The sequence below is a fragment of the Megalops cyprinoides genome, chromosome 10, assembly GCF_013368585.1.
Source record: "Megalops cyprinoides isolate fMegCyp1 chromosome 10, fMegCyp1.pri, whole genome shotgun sequence".
Classification (NCBI taxonomy): domain Eukaryota; kingdom Metazoa; phylum Chordata; class Actinopteri; order Elopiformes; family Megalopidae; genus Megalops; species Megalops cyprinoides.
Window position 1 is genome coordinate 16811147 of NC_050592.1, and position 15331 is coordinate 16826477.

General features: G+C 36.6%; 1 protein-coding gene across 1 annotated transcript; it reads right to left on the minus strand.

The window, feature by feature from the left end:
* Window positions 1-3464: 3464 nt before the first annotated feature.
* On the minus strand, window positions 3465-4744 carry hoxa13b (homeobox A13b). The gene is made up of 2 exons (XM_036539496.1): window positions 4102-4744; window positions 3465-3709 (listed from the first exon to the last, which is right to left on the minus strand). Exons 1-2 carry the CDS (start codon window positions 4742-4744, stop codon window positions 3465-3467), a joined length of 888 nt encoding a protein of 295 aa, XP_036395389.1.
* Between the last annotated feature and the right edge of the window lie 10587 nt (window positions 4745-15331).

Here is a 15331-nt window from a genome sequence, read left to right on the forward strand (position 1 = left end):
GCACTTGTGATAATGCTAAAAACATTTCTGCATCACAGCTCAAAATTAATTAGAGGGCGATATTTAGAGGCCTACACCGAACACAAAGGGAATATATTAAGGAAATTTATATCCGTATTCTCATCCCAGTGTGTGAAATTAAATCGGATATTTACTGCTGTGAACGTATTACTGGAGAGAAACATGAAAGCTGTGCTGCAAATAAAACAATTCATCTGTTGCACCAACCAGTGTAGATGTACCTCTATAAATATTACACGATAAGAGAATTCCAACAATCCAACGAAGTGAAACAGTTGAAAAACGAGACACTTGCCCACTTGTGCCGTGTTATGATATACGGTTATAATGGTGGAGAATTAACGCAGTGAACCAAATCAATATGGTCATTTTCAACGTCGATTTTCAATGTCAAGTTGTAATCAGCGGTATTGTCCACTGTAATGCGCGGTCTGGTTATACCATTTCTACAATGATTCCGGCTTCAGAAAAACTGTACACATATACGCATGAAGACAAGATACCAGCAATGTTTCAGTGATGTTTTTTCTTGGAAAATCCAGAATTTTCTTTGAACATCCAAAGTAAAACAATGGCTATTTGAAGCTCGCATTTGCTGTCGTTACATTGATATTACATCATAAATTCAGTGTCATGATCATCAATTCATCCTCCAAATTACTGTGGTAAATGTAACCGCGAGCTTTGTTACCACTAATATACGTATCAATCTTTTATACTGTAATCAAATGTATGATGTGTCTTTTATGAAAGTTTACATTCACTACAGGAGTAAAATCAATCAGTTTGTCTAAAGGTAGGCCTACATAACGCCGAACGCATAAAATATATTTAAAAACGTAACAATAAATTGTAATCTATAATAATCTAATATACTAATCCTTTTGTGATATTATATATATCACAATTGTATAATACAATTGTTTTAAATGTAGCCTACGGCAATTCAGATGATAAATGTTTCAAAACCAGTGAACAAATTAATATGACCTTAGCTTTCATTAAATCGAACCATGTTTGTCTCGTCTTACTTTATATTTCGTTAAGTTAATGGCGAAATAACAGAAGATTTAATCAACACCACTGAGAACCGAACATGTGACATTATTGTATTCGTCCCCCTGCTTTCCAATAATTTGATATGCAGATTTTTGCATTGCGAATGAAACGACCGATTAATATTAGTAAATGAATTCCAGTTTTGTTTTGGGGCTTTCTTTTGTAAAAAATCACAAGCTGATACCAGTAATAATCTCCATGGCCACTGAGCAAAATCAATATATCACATATAGCATTTAGAAAAGTATTCTGGGCTGGATTTTCTAGGCAAATTTTTTTCAAAAAGCCCTGAATAAGATAGAACATTCAGTATTTGGTTTTGTTTTTGTTTTGCTATCGAAACGTGTTGAATTTAATGTGAAAGCGTAGTGTTAAAACAGCTTTTGCATATTAATTTTAAAAACGGATGATGTAATTCAATACATGCAAATAGTCTATGAAGTATATGTGCTTCTGTAAGTGTAAACGTTGTGTAAGTGAGGAAAAACGACAGTTCCTTGCCGATTTTATTTCAGTTTATTTTAATATGTCCTGACAAAATTTTACATCTATTGAAAGCCCGCAGTCCCGCGACAAGGTGGTTTGCCCCAAACAGCTAACTCACGAATATAGTGCCGTTTTGTTAAACGACACTTTCTTTGATTTTAGGGACCACTGCAGTCATATTGAAGTTTATGAAAAAGAATGCAGTTCAGGATGACTTGTGAATAGGTTGAATTGTGCATATAATTCTAAAACTTTGAACAAACCGAGGCGCATACACAGATTATCATACTGTATATACATATAAGTACTGGGAAATGTCAAATCTAAAATAAACCAATCCAATAAATGTGTTGAATAGTCCCACATCAAAACTGAACACCTAAACACTGAGAATATTTTTCGTACATACACATCTAATTATAATGACCATCGGCATTAAAGTTTTGTGCATGTCATTATATTTACAATGTTTTGGTGACGAGGCCGTGCTGAATATCTTCCGAATATACTCTGTGGAGCACTGAATTCTATTTAAGTATTAAGAGCCTACAAAGATAGGTTGCGTTCACATATAATAAGGTCAAACATTCGACTCGACGATTGTTCGGGCCTCTAACATGTTGAATCGTTATTCTGTCACTATTAGTATATTGTCCAGTTATTTTATAATTAGTTATCGATGTATTTGGTGTATTTGAGGCATATGAAGCGAAACGCGAGTGCCTAAGTCCAGGCACAAAAACAAGAATGTAATGGCACGTTTCAATCACCAGATGGCGACATTGTACTACAACACAGACTCATTCCTCAATTTAACTGTTCGTAAACTTTCAATTTCATCTCGGGCGAGCACACCCCACCCAGTACCTTTCTGAAAATAAATCATTATCTGCCGTCTCTTGAATAAAACAATCAAACATTCCACCGTTTTTGAAGATTTGTAGGACTACACATAAATCTCTTGCTCAGTTTAAAAGTTCGGTGATAACACAAAAACATTTGATATTATACTTTTAAAAGAAAAGTTGCATACCACATTTTCTGTTGAATTATTCAGGATTTTAATGCACGCTCATTGCATAAGTGAACATAACAATATGGTTCAAAATTCATACCCAGCTTTTATTGCAATGGAATTTGGATTTTTGTTGCAAACACACATAAAATGAGAAATTCAAATATTCAATATTTGCTCGCATGTTTTGTTTTCATTTACAATTAAGCCAATATTATAGAAAAGCTATTTTACATTGGCACGTTTCAAAGCCTTAGATTCCTAGAAGATATTGAGAAATAATAGTCAGACTGCATTAGCAGTTGGTTATCAAAAGAAACTGTAAATCAGGTAAACTCTCAGATAGCGACATATCCTCGGAACCTGTGAAACGGCAGCACAGGTTATTCATTAAGCAGGAGAGTTCTATGCAGAAATGCATTAGTCAATGCATCACCATGTGGAATTCTGCAGTGTATCTTGCAATTTCTTCTTTACTATGTAGTGCCTTTTTAAATAATAATGACAATGATAAAATGTTTAAATACACATTTGATACATCTTCGTTTCCTGAGCATTCTAAGCATACCTTACATATTCGCATTTTACTGAAAATCTCTTACTGGGTGCTCTGTGGATCACACAGATGCCAATCGGACCAACGATGCTTCTGTGTAGTAATGTTTAACAAGATGGTGGTCTAACGTGTCCCATTTTCGTTTCAGACCCGAGAGAACGTGTGGATTCACCAACATATCATAACGAGTACAACTCCAATTTTACAATCCACTCAAGATGAGTGGTGGATTAAGACAAGTCTATGATAAGTCATAAGAAGTTTGATGTTCGTGTTTTTTTCACGTCAGCTTTATATTTGATTGTTTTTATTTTGTTCTCGTCAAAGCTAACTGGTGTTCTTGAATTTGTTGACAACTTTCTTCTCTTTTACTCGCCTGTTCTGAAACCATATTGTGACTTGTCGCTCGGTCAAGTTTGTCTGTGAGGATATCCGCCTTCGCTTGTCCTTTGTAATGAATTTATTAGTGGCGTACTCCCGCTCCAGTTCCTTCAGCTGTACCTTCGTGTATGGCACGCGTTTCTTTCTTCCACGTCGAATAGAGCTGCCTTCTCCAGCGTGAGACACTGCCTCTGAACAAGAAAGGAGAAAAAACATTGTTTATCCCTACGCGTCTTAAAACTGTCTAGATGTGAATACATTCTAACGAATTTCTATTCTTAGACATGCGGCTTCCAGTTAAATATTACCCACTTCAATATTCTGTTGATATTTTGATCGTTTGCGTAACATTGAATAGGATGTACTGTAGTGCAAAACGTAACTGCGGTAAAGCCAAGTAAGCGTGGTATCGCGGTATAAGCCTTTATATAACTGATGTGCTCTGCTTCCCATTAAAATTTAAAATGAAACTTTCGCGGCTAGCTTAGTTCTGAGCATAGTACACATTATTCTCAAGCTCGAATCCATATACGGTTAATGCTATATCATTCGCGCATAAATTCGAGGCCACATCCCATTGTACCTTGGATTGACGACTTCCACATATGGTTGGGCTGCGCCTGGTCCTTAGCGCAGTAAACTTGACTGTTCCACCCGTTGGTGATTGCCCACGGTTGGTAACTTTCCATGGGCAAGAGAGACTCGTGTCTGGGCTCTGCGGGACCACTCATGGTGGGCACAACAGGCATGTCCAAATAGCTGGGTACAGGTTGGTAAGGGCCGGTGGCGTAGCCTTGATAGAAGGCGAATTCCTTGGCTCTGGAGGTGAATTCCTCCCCAGAGACGGATGTGTCCATGTACTTCTCTGCATATGAAGAAGGCTGCGCGCACGACTTAATGTTGCTGTGGTGTGACATCCTACACGGATAGTAGCTGCTGCCAAAATAGCCATAGGGTAGAGAGGCGCTGGTAGAACTCTGCGCGGCCGAACAGGGGCTGCACTGTTTGACAGGTTCGCCCATGCCAGCCGCTGGCACCTCACTCGACGTGTAAGTAGCGCTCGGAGCCAGGGATGCCGGATGCGCCATCAGATTCCTGCACTGGTTTGCAGCAAAATTGCCTCCCGCAAATCCTTCCATATTTTTGTTCACTTCATCTAAACCGTTGTCGTAAAGAAACATCACCGGGTCAATCCAGCGGGAATGGAGAAGCAATGACGCTGTCATAGCACGTCCGACATTGAGACTACTAGCTCTTTTTAAAAAGCCCCAAGACTGAAAAAAGAGATACTGAATCTGAGAGTAACCGACACTGACGCTACCGTGCGCACCACAGCCGTGTGATTATTGGCTGGTGGGAGGCACGTGATATGCAAAGAAGACGATAAACGTCTCAAACTCAGACAATCAAATGTACAAAATGCGGTGTCGTAAGATGACCGTGCCTATCTAAGGGTCTGGCTTGTGCAATAGTGCTAAAATGTGCTTGCATTTAATGTAATGTCAGAAGATTGCAACTATCTATTCTTTGATGTAATCATGAGACTTAAGTAATCATAATTCCTGTTTAACTCTATAAGGCCGAAATTTTGTTATGTAAATCTTTTCCGCATCTCAAGGATATCCTCATTTATTACATAGGCGGATTTGTATTGAAAAGTATAAGTATGTAGAACTAAAGCATTTTTAACAAACAAAAAATAATTCCTACGGAAGACGTACATTCAGATAAAATCCAAGTATCAATGACTGTAATGTAATGTAATGTAATTTCCAAAATAGACAAAATCGTTCTTATGGAAGAGGTTTGGTGTGTGAAAGGATTTTTAAAATCGCCCCATGATTTTATATGCTTTTCCTTGCACGGAGAAGACATAATACAAATTGAGTATTATTACAATTTCTGCAACAAGAATGAAATGCCTATTTGACCGCAACGTATTGAGATATTAATAGCATACATTATGCACCAACCAACCCCGAAATATAGCGGATCACTGATCACTGATGATAACAATAATCAAAATTTCTACGTTTCTTAGCCTAGACAATGCATACAAATAACAACGTACTCGAATATTCAGCTAAGACAATGTATTGGTTAAATATACAACAATAACAACAAATGTATATGTGGCAAAAGTAATAATACCGGCTTAAACGAGTTTTACACTTAATTGCCACTTGTAGTGTCTTGAATGGGTCCACTAGTTAAAAGTTATTTGTCTTGAATGACTTTTAACATATAATTCATAATTGGGCTTGTGATTTAGGGGCGTATTATGACAAAGATATGGACTGGGATGTCTTCCACAGTGCATGATTCACACAGCATTCAGCTTTTATTGGTTTGTATCCTGTAATAGGAAATGCTAGTCACTGTTATTTGAACAATTGGTTTCAGAGCGCGCTAAACCTTCAACACGCCGAAAGCAGAATGCTTTAAAAGGCTGGATGCAAAACGGTAAACGCATTCCCACAAATCAGCATTTTGTGGTAATTGGACAAAGTAACATTTCTCAGTCCTTGTAGAATCCGGTATTTGCAATATGTAAAGACCGAAAGCAGCCCACAATTTGGCAAGGGCTGTTTTACATACGGGTTAGACAGGGCTCGAGGCCAAGGTCAAGTTGAAAGTTGCAGTCTAGCCAAAGAGGTTGTTGTCATTCAAACTTTGACGGTCTGGTCTGAATTCCTCTGCGGGATGGTGAGGGGAAAAAAACATTTTCACTGCCCTCTTGGCGTCTTTGGTGAATTTTAATGTCGTTTTACCGTATCTTTGTCATCTGTTTATATCTCGTTTTTCTTCTGTTTTTCAGATTTGCGAGGAATACTTTCGTGTATTTGCCGTTACGGAGTGTGTGCAAGTTCTATCGCAGAGGTGTGAAAATGATGTAATCGCTGAAAGACGCCTTGCAGATAAAAGCGTTGGGGGCATCCGGTCTGCATGCTTGTGTTTACCGACGTGGCTCCTTTCCAAAGGTAATATGTGGGCAAATAAAATGCTGGCCTGTACATAGACTTACTTTAGACTCAAGGGAGAGGAAAAAACAAACAGAAAATAAAGCATTCGACAACAACGATCAGTTTTTCTGATAGAAAGAATTTCCCGAGGCAACAGAATATAAACAATGCTATCCCTTGCAATGCTGTAATTTTAGACAACAAGGAGCAACGTCTTTTCGTAATTGAATTTGTCCTTTCTGATCGTTCTGTTCATTTCCCTTCTTCGTATTTAGCAAATATATGGCATTCAGTTTGTATGCATTTTGATAGTAGTCTCATAGGCCTCAGTTCACTGAATTTCACAAAGATAGTGGGGTCCTCATCAACTCAGGCAACGGTTTCAAAACGGTTTTATTTTCTTTTTCTTGTATTTCAGGTATTTGCCATTTTAATTAATTTCATCTGTAGAGATAAATGTCACTTTCACTTACTACAGGCTTAAAATACATTGAGAGATGATGCACACCTCTCAGCATGTAGCATACACAATAACGAAGGTAACAGAACCCTGTCACTATGTACATTTTATGCTTTTTCTTCTTCAGAACGAAAGGAATCAAAAAAGCGACAAAAATAAAACTTCATTGAAGTCGAAATTAATTTTGTTCCAGTACCGGTGAGTTACCGTTTTGACGTAGACCCTAATGTCACAGTGTAATATTGAGTATTAAATCTACTCCAAGATACTGATATAACTGTAACAGCAGTAGACTACCGGTGTGCCAGTATGGTTGTTGTTTTTGTTTTTTGTTTTGCCAAGCGTCTTTTTTACTTACATACATATATGTGTACATAGAAAGATATAGCTTGTTTAAAATGTGAATCTGTGTACTGTATTTGATTATGTCTAAATATTGAAAATGAGATTTATGATACTTCCTTTAAAGCTACCATTTAAGCAGTTCAGCACAGGATTAGGAATATATTGAAAAACAATACTTTCAAATTCCATCTTAAGTAAAGATATGCGTTTGGTGAATACAAAACAAGTGAGCGCGTGCAGAGGACGTCAGATATAAATGGAGTTCACTCGTTGCCCGCCGTTCAGGAACACGCAGCTTCAGGATTCTAAACTTATCTAAATATAGATAAGATCTAAATTTAGATATAGATATAGATGTATTAAAAGTGCTCGCAAAAGTATTTCAGCAGAATGGCCATTAATTATAAGTTCTTTCCAAGAAGAAAAGTCAGCTGTTTAAAATACATGAGCCACCCTTAACAGTCACCTAACATAACATTGGCAATATATTATCTATTCATCGTAAATAATGATTACGTAACGTCCGTTCTTGGACAAAAATATAAAGGGAAGAGATCGAAATTAAAGCTAACAAGATATCAACAAACAAAAAATATTGATGCCCGACTTACTCAACCCTTTAGTGTGGGCGTAAATGAGTGCAAAGTAGAACTATCGCCATTGACACAAGCAGGCGAGGCCTATCTGGTGTCAGCGGTTGCCCCAATGGTTCGCATTGGGCCAAGGTCTAAAATAATCAAGTAGCTGTAGATGAAGGTGTTCCGCGTTACACATCCCCACAATGGCCTGTAAAACTCCAAATTAAATGAAAAGAAAATTTCTTATCAACCGTACGCGCTTCCTATTGCTGTAAATCCAGGAAATATTCAATAAATACTGGTTACTTAGATTTACTTTGATTTTTCAAATCTTTTTATTATTATTATTATTTCTTTAAGCGGATAGCAAAATTCAAATCACTAAGTATAGGTTATACCGAGACTTGTGTAACCCATCAGAATCATAATAGAATGCATTTTATTTTGATTAGTGTTATACACTTAAGATGGAACTTTTGCCATAGCTAATGTTTGTATCAACATTTGGTGGGACAATAATAAAATTAAATATATTTCCTGATCCATGGCATAATATCAGCGAAAATAAGAGAAATTGGCTCGAAATATTACAATTATTTAATGACTATACAGGGGGCGATAATATCCAAGGGATATGGACTTTCAATAACGAAACTGAGGCAGTGGTACTTCTGTGATGACTTACATGATGAGTTATGAATGTTGTGTTGAATAATGACTTGTATGAGGTCGATTCAACGGGCTGTCACTAAAGCTTTACATACACGTGGATTAGGTAACAGAATCAATGCCGCATTTAGTTTTTCGTTTAATTTCAAAAGGAAAGATGAACAAAATATGTCGCTATAAGTAGTGCTTTAAAATTGTCCTGGCCTCTGTGTATAGGTGTAACATGATTGAACAGTTAGGTAGGCTAGATGAATCCTTTTGTCTAAAATATAATATTCTATCTTGTAAATGGTTTCAAATAGATATTTTAGTGTATTTGAAACATGATGAATACAGTATGTGATCATATGAAATGCAACGTTGTCGTACTTCAGACGAAAATCTGCATCTAATCTTTGTCTATTCGCATATTAATGTACTTACTTCACGCATTAACGGGCCTGTTGACTGTCAAAACTGGTCTTTCCTTGATCGACCCTTTCATTGCGGTCACAGACTACCGCTGCATTGCTGCGAAGCTGGCCAAATTCAAGTGAACAGCATCACAGCTCACATAGAAATGGCTGCAGTAGCATGTTTATTAGGGTTATAATTTCATCAAATTAAATTCCAATTTATGTTTTATGTTCACAGAAATTATTCGTTAACGAACGATGTAAATTGTTGCCAAACAAATGTCATTTTAACAGTCAACAGAATTAATTTGGATGGAGGCGATGGCACAATTTGACTTGACCTCAGATCATACTTCAAAGTGGCTCATCGCTCATTTCTAATCAGATGACGTACAATTATCAACGTATGCTCAAGATTAATGAAATGCATTATAAGATTGAAATGAACATGTATTAACTGTAAGTATGGCGCGTCATAATAAAGCACTGACATCACGTAAACTAATGAAAGGCTAACATAATTATTAACATGAACTATTATCTCTAAAATACCGAGGATCCGTTTCCAGTCTATGCTAAGTTAGTTACCTAATTTCTGCACGTGTCCCTGTCTTCGGGTTGCATGATAAGAGGAATCTACACTCAACCCGTCTAATGACCACACTTAGTTTAAAACACTACCAAAGACGGTATAAATGTAATAATATGAACCGTTTTATGCACTGTGTATGGCGTTAGATTTCTCACCACCATAGGAGTTGAGAGGTAATATGTTTCGTTGAGAACAGCACACCATGGAATTATATGGACAGCATCTATTTTTATTACAGATTTATAACCATGTAACACAACCAATGAGAATGTAATTTTGACATGAATCGCTATACCTTTGGTGACCTCAGAACCGTTCACTTTGTGTTATCGTTGTCGTCACAATTAAAATAATCGCATATGAGATTAAATATGATGGACCCAATCAATAGAATGGGTTGAATAGATTGATTGATTCTGGATATTGTTCAGTTTTAGATGTAGTAAACTCTTTTGTAGAATTCGGTCATTGAACGTATAAAATGTGAAATAGTAAGCAATTTTATTTTAAATAATGATGAATAGCATAGCTACATAGCACAGCATCTTCCAGTTTGAACATCACGTGTTAGTGCTGACATAAAATGTGACACAAAAGTGTCCCTCAGTTCACAAATCGCTAACCTCAACAGCTCCCACCGTTCAGGTATTGCCATGGCACAAATTCTAGCCACCTGTAACTGATGATTTAACAGCTCGACTCATGCAATATAACATTGTCTTTCATATAACATCGACAAAAGGTTCTGGTCACGCCATATTTTAACGATACTAGAAACACTCACGCTACTCTGTGACTGAGGTAGGCTATGTAGGTATGCATGTATGTACGTATATGTATATGTATATGTATGTATGTATGTATGTATGTATCTATCTATCTACCTATCTATCTATCTATCTATCTATCTATCTATCTATCTATCTATCCGTCTATATTTTACTTCATTAGGCTACCTCAAAACGAGGACAATATAATCCTGTAATTTCCGTTTTTTTCAGTTTGCTGAGAAGCTGTTTTATAGTGTTTAATTTTTTTATTTCTCTTTTAAATATTTTTTTCAATTTCTTGTACACTCACAGTCGCGGCGTATTTCTGCAAAAACTACACAAACGTTTGTATTTATGACTAAAACACCAAAATTCTGGATCAATTCATTTAAAGAGAACTGCAGTTTGATATTACAATATTTAAAATGTTTTTGTCACTTACAATAAAAAGGGTAAGGTACGCAATGTTTTTTATTCGTTATTTAATTGTCTTCCTTTCAGAACTGTTAACCTAATCAAGGTTATCCTAAGGCGGGTCGTCCTTCATGTTTAAGGGAGTTATTTTATGTACTTGAACATCATTTTTCATTCATTTTACACTGCCAAATATACAATATTGCATAAGTGAAAAGAAACAATTGCCTACAACCATTATTCAAGGTTCAGGAACCGTGTGGCTATGTGGTTACTTTGAATCAGCTTATTAGTCCGAGAAGAAAATATGTATGCAATATAGCATTCTTGCTAACTGTTCTTCACGCACGTTGAAAACTAACTTTAAACTTGTTTCGATTCAACCATAATGTATTTTTGTATTGACCTCAAAAACACATTTAATGTAATTTGTTTAACTGCATTGTTCTTTCATTTACTCAGTTTTAATAATACATGCATAATTATATACAGCACAAACAAGCTGTGCAAAACACATGAGGACTATGTTTCAAGGTAAAAAAAAATAAAAAAAGATTAAATACGAAATAGCAGCATGGAAACTAGCTCTTACGAAAAAGGAAAACATACAATATGATACATGCAAGGCAATACTGTGCTGGCATGAAGGACAATGCTATGGGCACAGCGCAAATGACATTAGTTATATGACATTCACTTCTCCTGGGTATCTTTGACTTTTGAAGAAAAACTTAATATTGCTTATGTTTCTGTTGGAGTAAAATAGTTAAATGGTTATTGTGAAACAGCAACAAGTCAAACAGGTCATTGTGTCAAGAATTGTACAGATTGTGTTTGTTTAATTTAGTGCACAATTTTATGTTAGGCCCAAATTGCCAAGAATTTAGATACAGTCATCTGCCCTCTATGGAGCAACATAACAGCTTCGAAAATATCAGCGTTTGGGAAGGATTGAAAGTGTTTACCCAAGTAAAAGTGAAGCACACTGCTGTATAAACTAAGGGGCGATTAAGTCAACCCAAAGCGCGTTGATCTTATCTGTCATACCATTTTAATTTTCTTTTTAGCTAACCTATTTTGTCTGCACTGGTCAATGAAATTAGAAACTGGTAAAGATTGTCGTCATGGAAACATAATTTTTCGTTTATGCTCAGGTTCCCTTGACTAATTTACATTTATCTCGGTGTTGGACCTGAAATAGTGACAAGTTAATTTTAATTCACATTTAAGACTTTTCCAGACTCAGAACAGGACTATCATCGTGTCTGTTGGAATTTAAATCAATATCACAACGAACTGAACCCAGACAGAGTTTATGTACAATTCAAAGAGTGGAATCCAGGAGCAACAGCAATAAATTGTGCAAACGTCGTAATTTTGTAAACAGACACATAACTTTTTGTTTAGTTCCCGCCAATGCAGACCGCAAAATTTTGCCAAAAAATGGATTCAGTCTCTTTCTTTTTCTTTCTTTCTTTCTCTCTCTCTCTCTTTCTCTCTCACTCTCTCTCTCTCTCAGTCTCTCTCTCTGTCTCTGTCTCTCTCTCTCTCACACACACACACACACACACACACACACACACACACACACACCTAGACACAACCCTCAGCGAGTAAGCGGAGTCACTCAAGATAATCTTGTAGTTGGCAGCCTAAATTTATTTTAGGTGTTTCACTTGGTTCCTACTGAATCCATATACTCCATTACCTTTAATATTGTTCACAGACAGTGAAAAAATTGAAGTAGCAGAGGTAAAAGGTTTTACTGTTAATCAAAAGCGATCTGGCGTATCCCATTTGAAAGACATCAGTGGGAGATGCTGTCGCCTGACAACCATTACTGCATCTGGCGGAACAGGCGGGGGCGCAAGAGGACAGACTTCTCAGCATAATACTGCTGGTTTGCAAAGGGCTAACAAAACGGACAAAACAGTGGTCGCACTGTGTTTTGACTACAAATACTTTTATCCCAAATACAAATCACGATTATCAAAAGAATCAGGTTTGTGTACGCTGCGCGCAATTCCGGGTGCACCACCTGCGAACTATTGATTTAATTGAAAGGACAATTGATTAATAGGTTTCTTAACAAGCCTATTAGTAACATTCCACTATTGAAACGCCATTCAAAGAGCGAAACCCGAGGCAGCACATGTAGAGAGTCTCAACTATGGCGAGAAAATGAAGAAAAAATAAATTTTCTCCGGCCGAAGTATGGGAGCACAATTATCCTAACACATTACTTTTCATGTTCGTTTACTACCCTCATTGTTGGTTGTAATAACAGCACTGTTTTTAATACACGACAGTAGCACTTCTATTGTGTGTATATATACATGTACACACACAACCCCAGCACGTATCAAAAAGAAGAAAACCATTGTACTGCACAGAAAAGACCATTAGTTTAATTACAACGCAAACATGTTACAAGAGGAAGGGCTCGAATATTGGTAGGCCTATTATATTATGCGACCGAATTAATGAATCAATGGTCTAGGAACTTCCAATGTAAACACGGCTTTTACAAAAAAAAAAAAAAAATCCACACCTTGCATATGCTACACAGCTTTTTAGAGCGTTATTTTCCTTTTCCCCTTATGGAAATCGGGCAAGAATGTGCGCTGTAATATCACTTTTACGCAGGTAAAAGGCTGTTGTGGCAGAAAGTAATTGTCATTGTTTCGCTGGTTCGTGAGTAGTTTCACATGGGGTTTTGACAGTCTTGTAATGTTTTCATGTCTTAAGTAAATCGTCAGAGATTTGACGACAGCGCTGAATTGTGAGCCTCCGTCTGAAGCACCAGCTGACTTGTTTTAGAGTCTTCTCCACTTTCAGTGTTACACACCTGACTTTATTGCGGATAGATTAAGGAATAATGTAAGGCATCCCGGGCTTAAAAAGTCAATGAATAACATTCAATGTAGTTAATATTTTGTCATGAACGCAGTGTGCAACATTGTTTTTACATAAGATAATGGTGCGATCTGTTAACGTTGCTGATTTCGATATTCCTAAATTTTCCTAAAAGGCAACTTAATGATGCAGTGTTACCATAGGCATTCCTTCTTCTTATTATTATTATTCTTTTTCTTCCTATGTTATTATTATTATTATTATTATTGTTATTATTATTATGAAATAGCGATGTTCTGTATCAGGTAACACTTTTATAGGAACGCCTTTATTACAGCAACATAGCCTATGTTAATTTTCCCCAATTTTTTCCCAAATATGTTTTTCTTACTGGTTTCTCTCATCTAAATATGATGAGTACTTTTGCAATTCGTATTATTCAATCGTGCTAGATGCTGTCCCCGACATTTTCAAAAGATAGGAAAATTGCCTGGAATCGATGACGAAATGTGTTTTGGAATTTGAATTGATTCTTATTCTGGTTCCGCTATCTTTAGATTGTATCTAACCCGTAGCAATGTTTTGAGGGTTTTTTGTTGTTCATACAGCAAGTCAAGTCGTCTTGTCTCTAATTAAGAGAAAATGGAGTCTCACGACCTAAAATAATGCGATGTCTGCATTCTATCAACTGAAATAAATGCACCCCCAGCTCACAACTTTTGCTTCCTAGAATGTTCCATGGAAGTTCGTAAACAATGTTAATTTCTAGTGTTCTAGTTCTTCCAGATCCTAATTCCCACAGAATTATATACTGATTTTTATTTTCTTGATCATAGCAGGTAAGTTAACTTGCTATTAGATGTTATGCTCAATGCAATTCATATGGAATACTATCATTACAATAAAGCCAAAAGCAATTAAGCCTATGGAAACACATATATCGAAAGTCACATGAGTTTAATTGTGATGCCAGGTATGCCATCTGCTAAACTGTGGAGGGCATAGCGCATACAGACAGGTGTATCATATGATAAATTATGGGTTGGCAGAGCATACCCCATACCTATACAGCACCAACAGTTAAGCCATTTCAGGGTCTCCTACACCAACGACCCTGAGGTCTGACTTATTACAAGCATCTAACTTCATTTAAACACTCACATTGTGGAAAGAATCCCATACAGCCCATGAATGCCCGGATGTGGACAGTTGGACTTTTCTCCTTTTGATATTTTTCTGATTTGCCATCTTAATTTTCTTACTGTTTGACATCATTGCTGATTGTCTGGTATCTCGGATTGTGCTTACCAGTAGTTTCACCACATTCAGTCTAGAGCCACATTGGTTCATTGCAGCCAATTACAAGGTAAAGAAGGCATAACAGTGCTTTGGTTAGTTTGACAAAAGAATGAAGATCACGTTTCCCACCCAAAATCCAAACGTATCTTTTTCTGATTCACGATCATTTGTGAAGGCCAGGAAGTGTCTTTGTTATTGAGAGTTGGGATTCCCTACAGTTCTAAAGGTACATCTACTAAGGATGCAAACACGATTCCATTTCAGAAGGCTTTAAAAAAAAAATAGATGCCATCTTTCCTATTCATCAAAACTACCTGATAAACCTGGTAACTAAATCATTTTACTATTTTAGCCATGTAACGTCAGAAAAAAAAAAAAACAAACAAAACAAAAAACAACTTAGAATTGCATTTCTCATTTTCAGTGTAAGAATTACGTCATGTGGTACATTCGCAAACTGCATCTTGCAAAA

Excerpts from the sequence above, each read along its gene's own strand:
- hoxa13b (XM_036539496.1), bottom strand. The coding sequence starts at position 4,744 with ATGACAGCGTCATTGCTTCTCCATTCCCGCTGGATTGACCCGGTGATG. Across the intron at positions 3,710-4,101 it reads GTGGAAGTCGTCAATCCAAG|AGGCAGTGTCTCACGCTGGA; the intron begins GTACAATGGGAT and ends TTTCTTGTTCAG.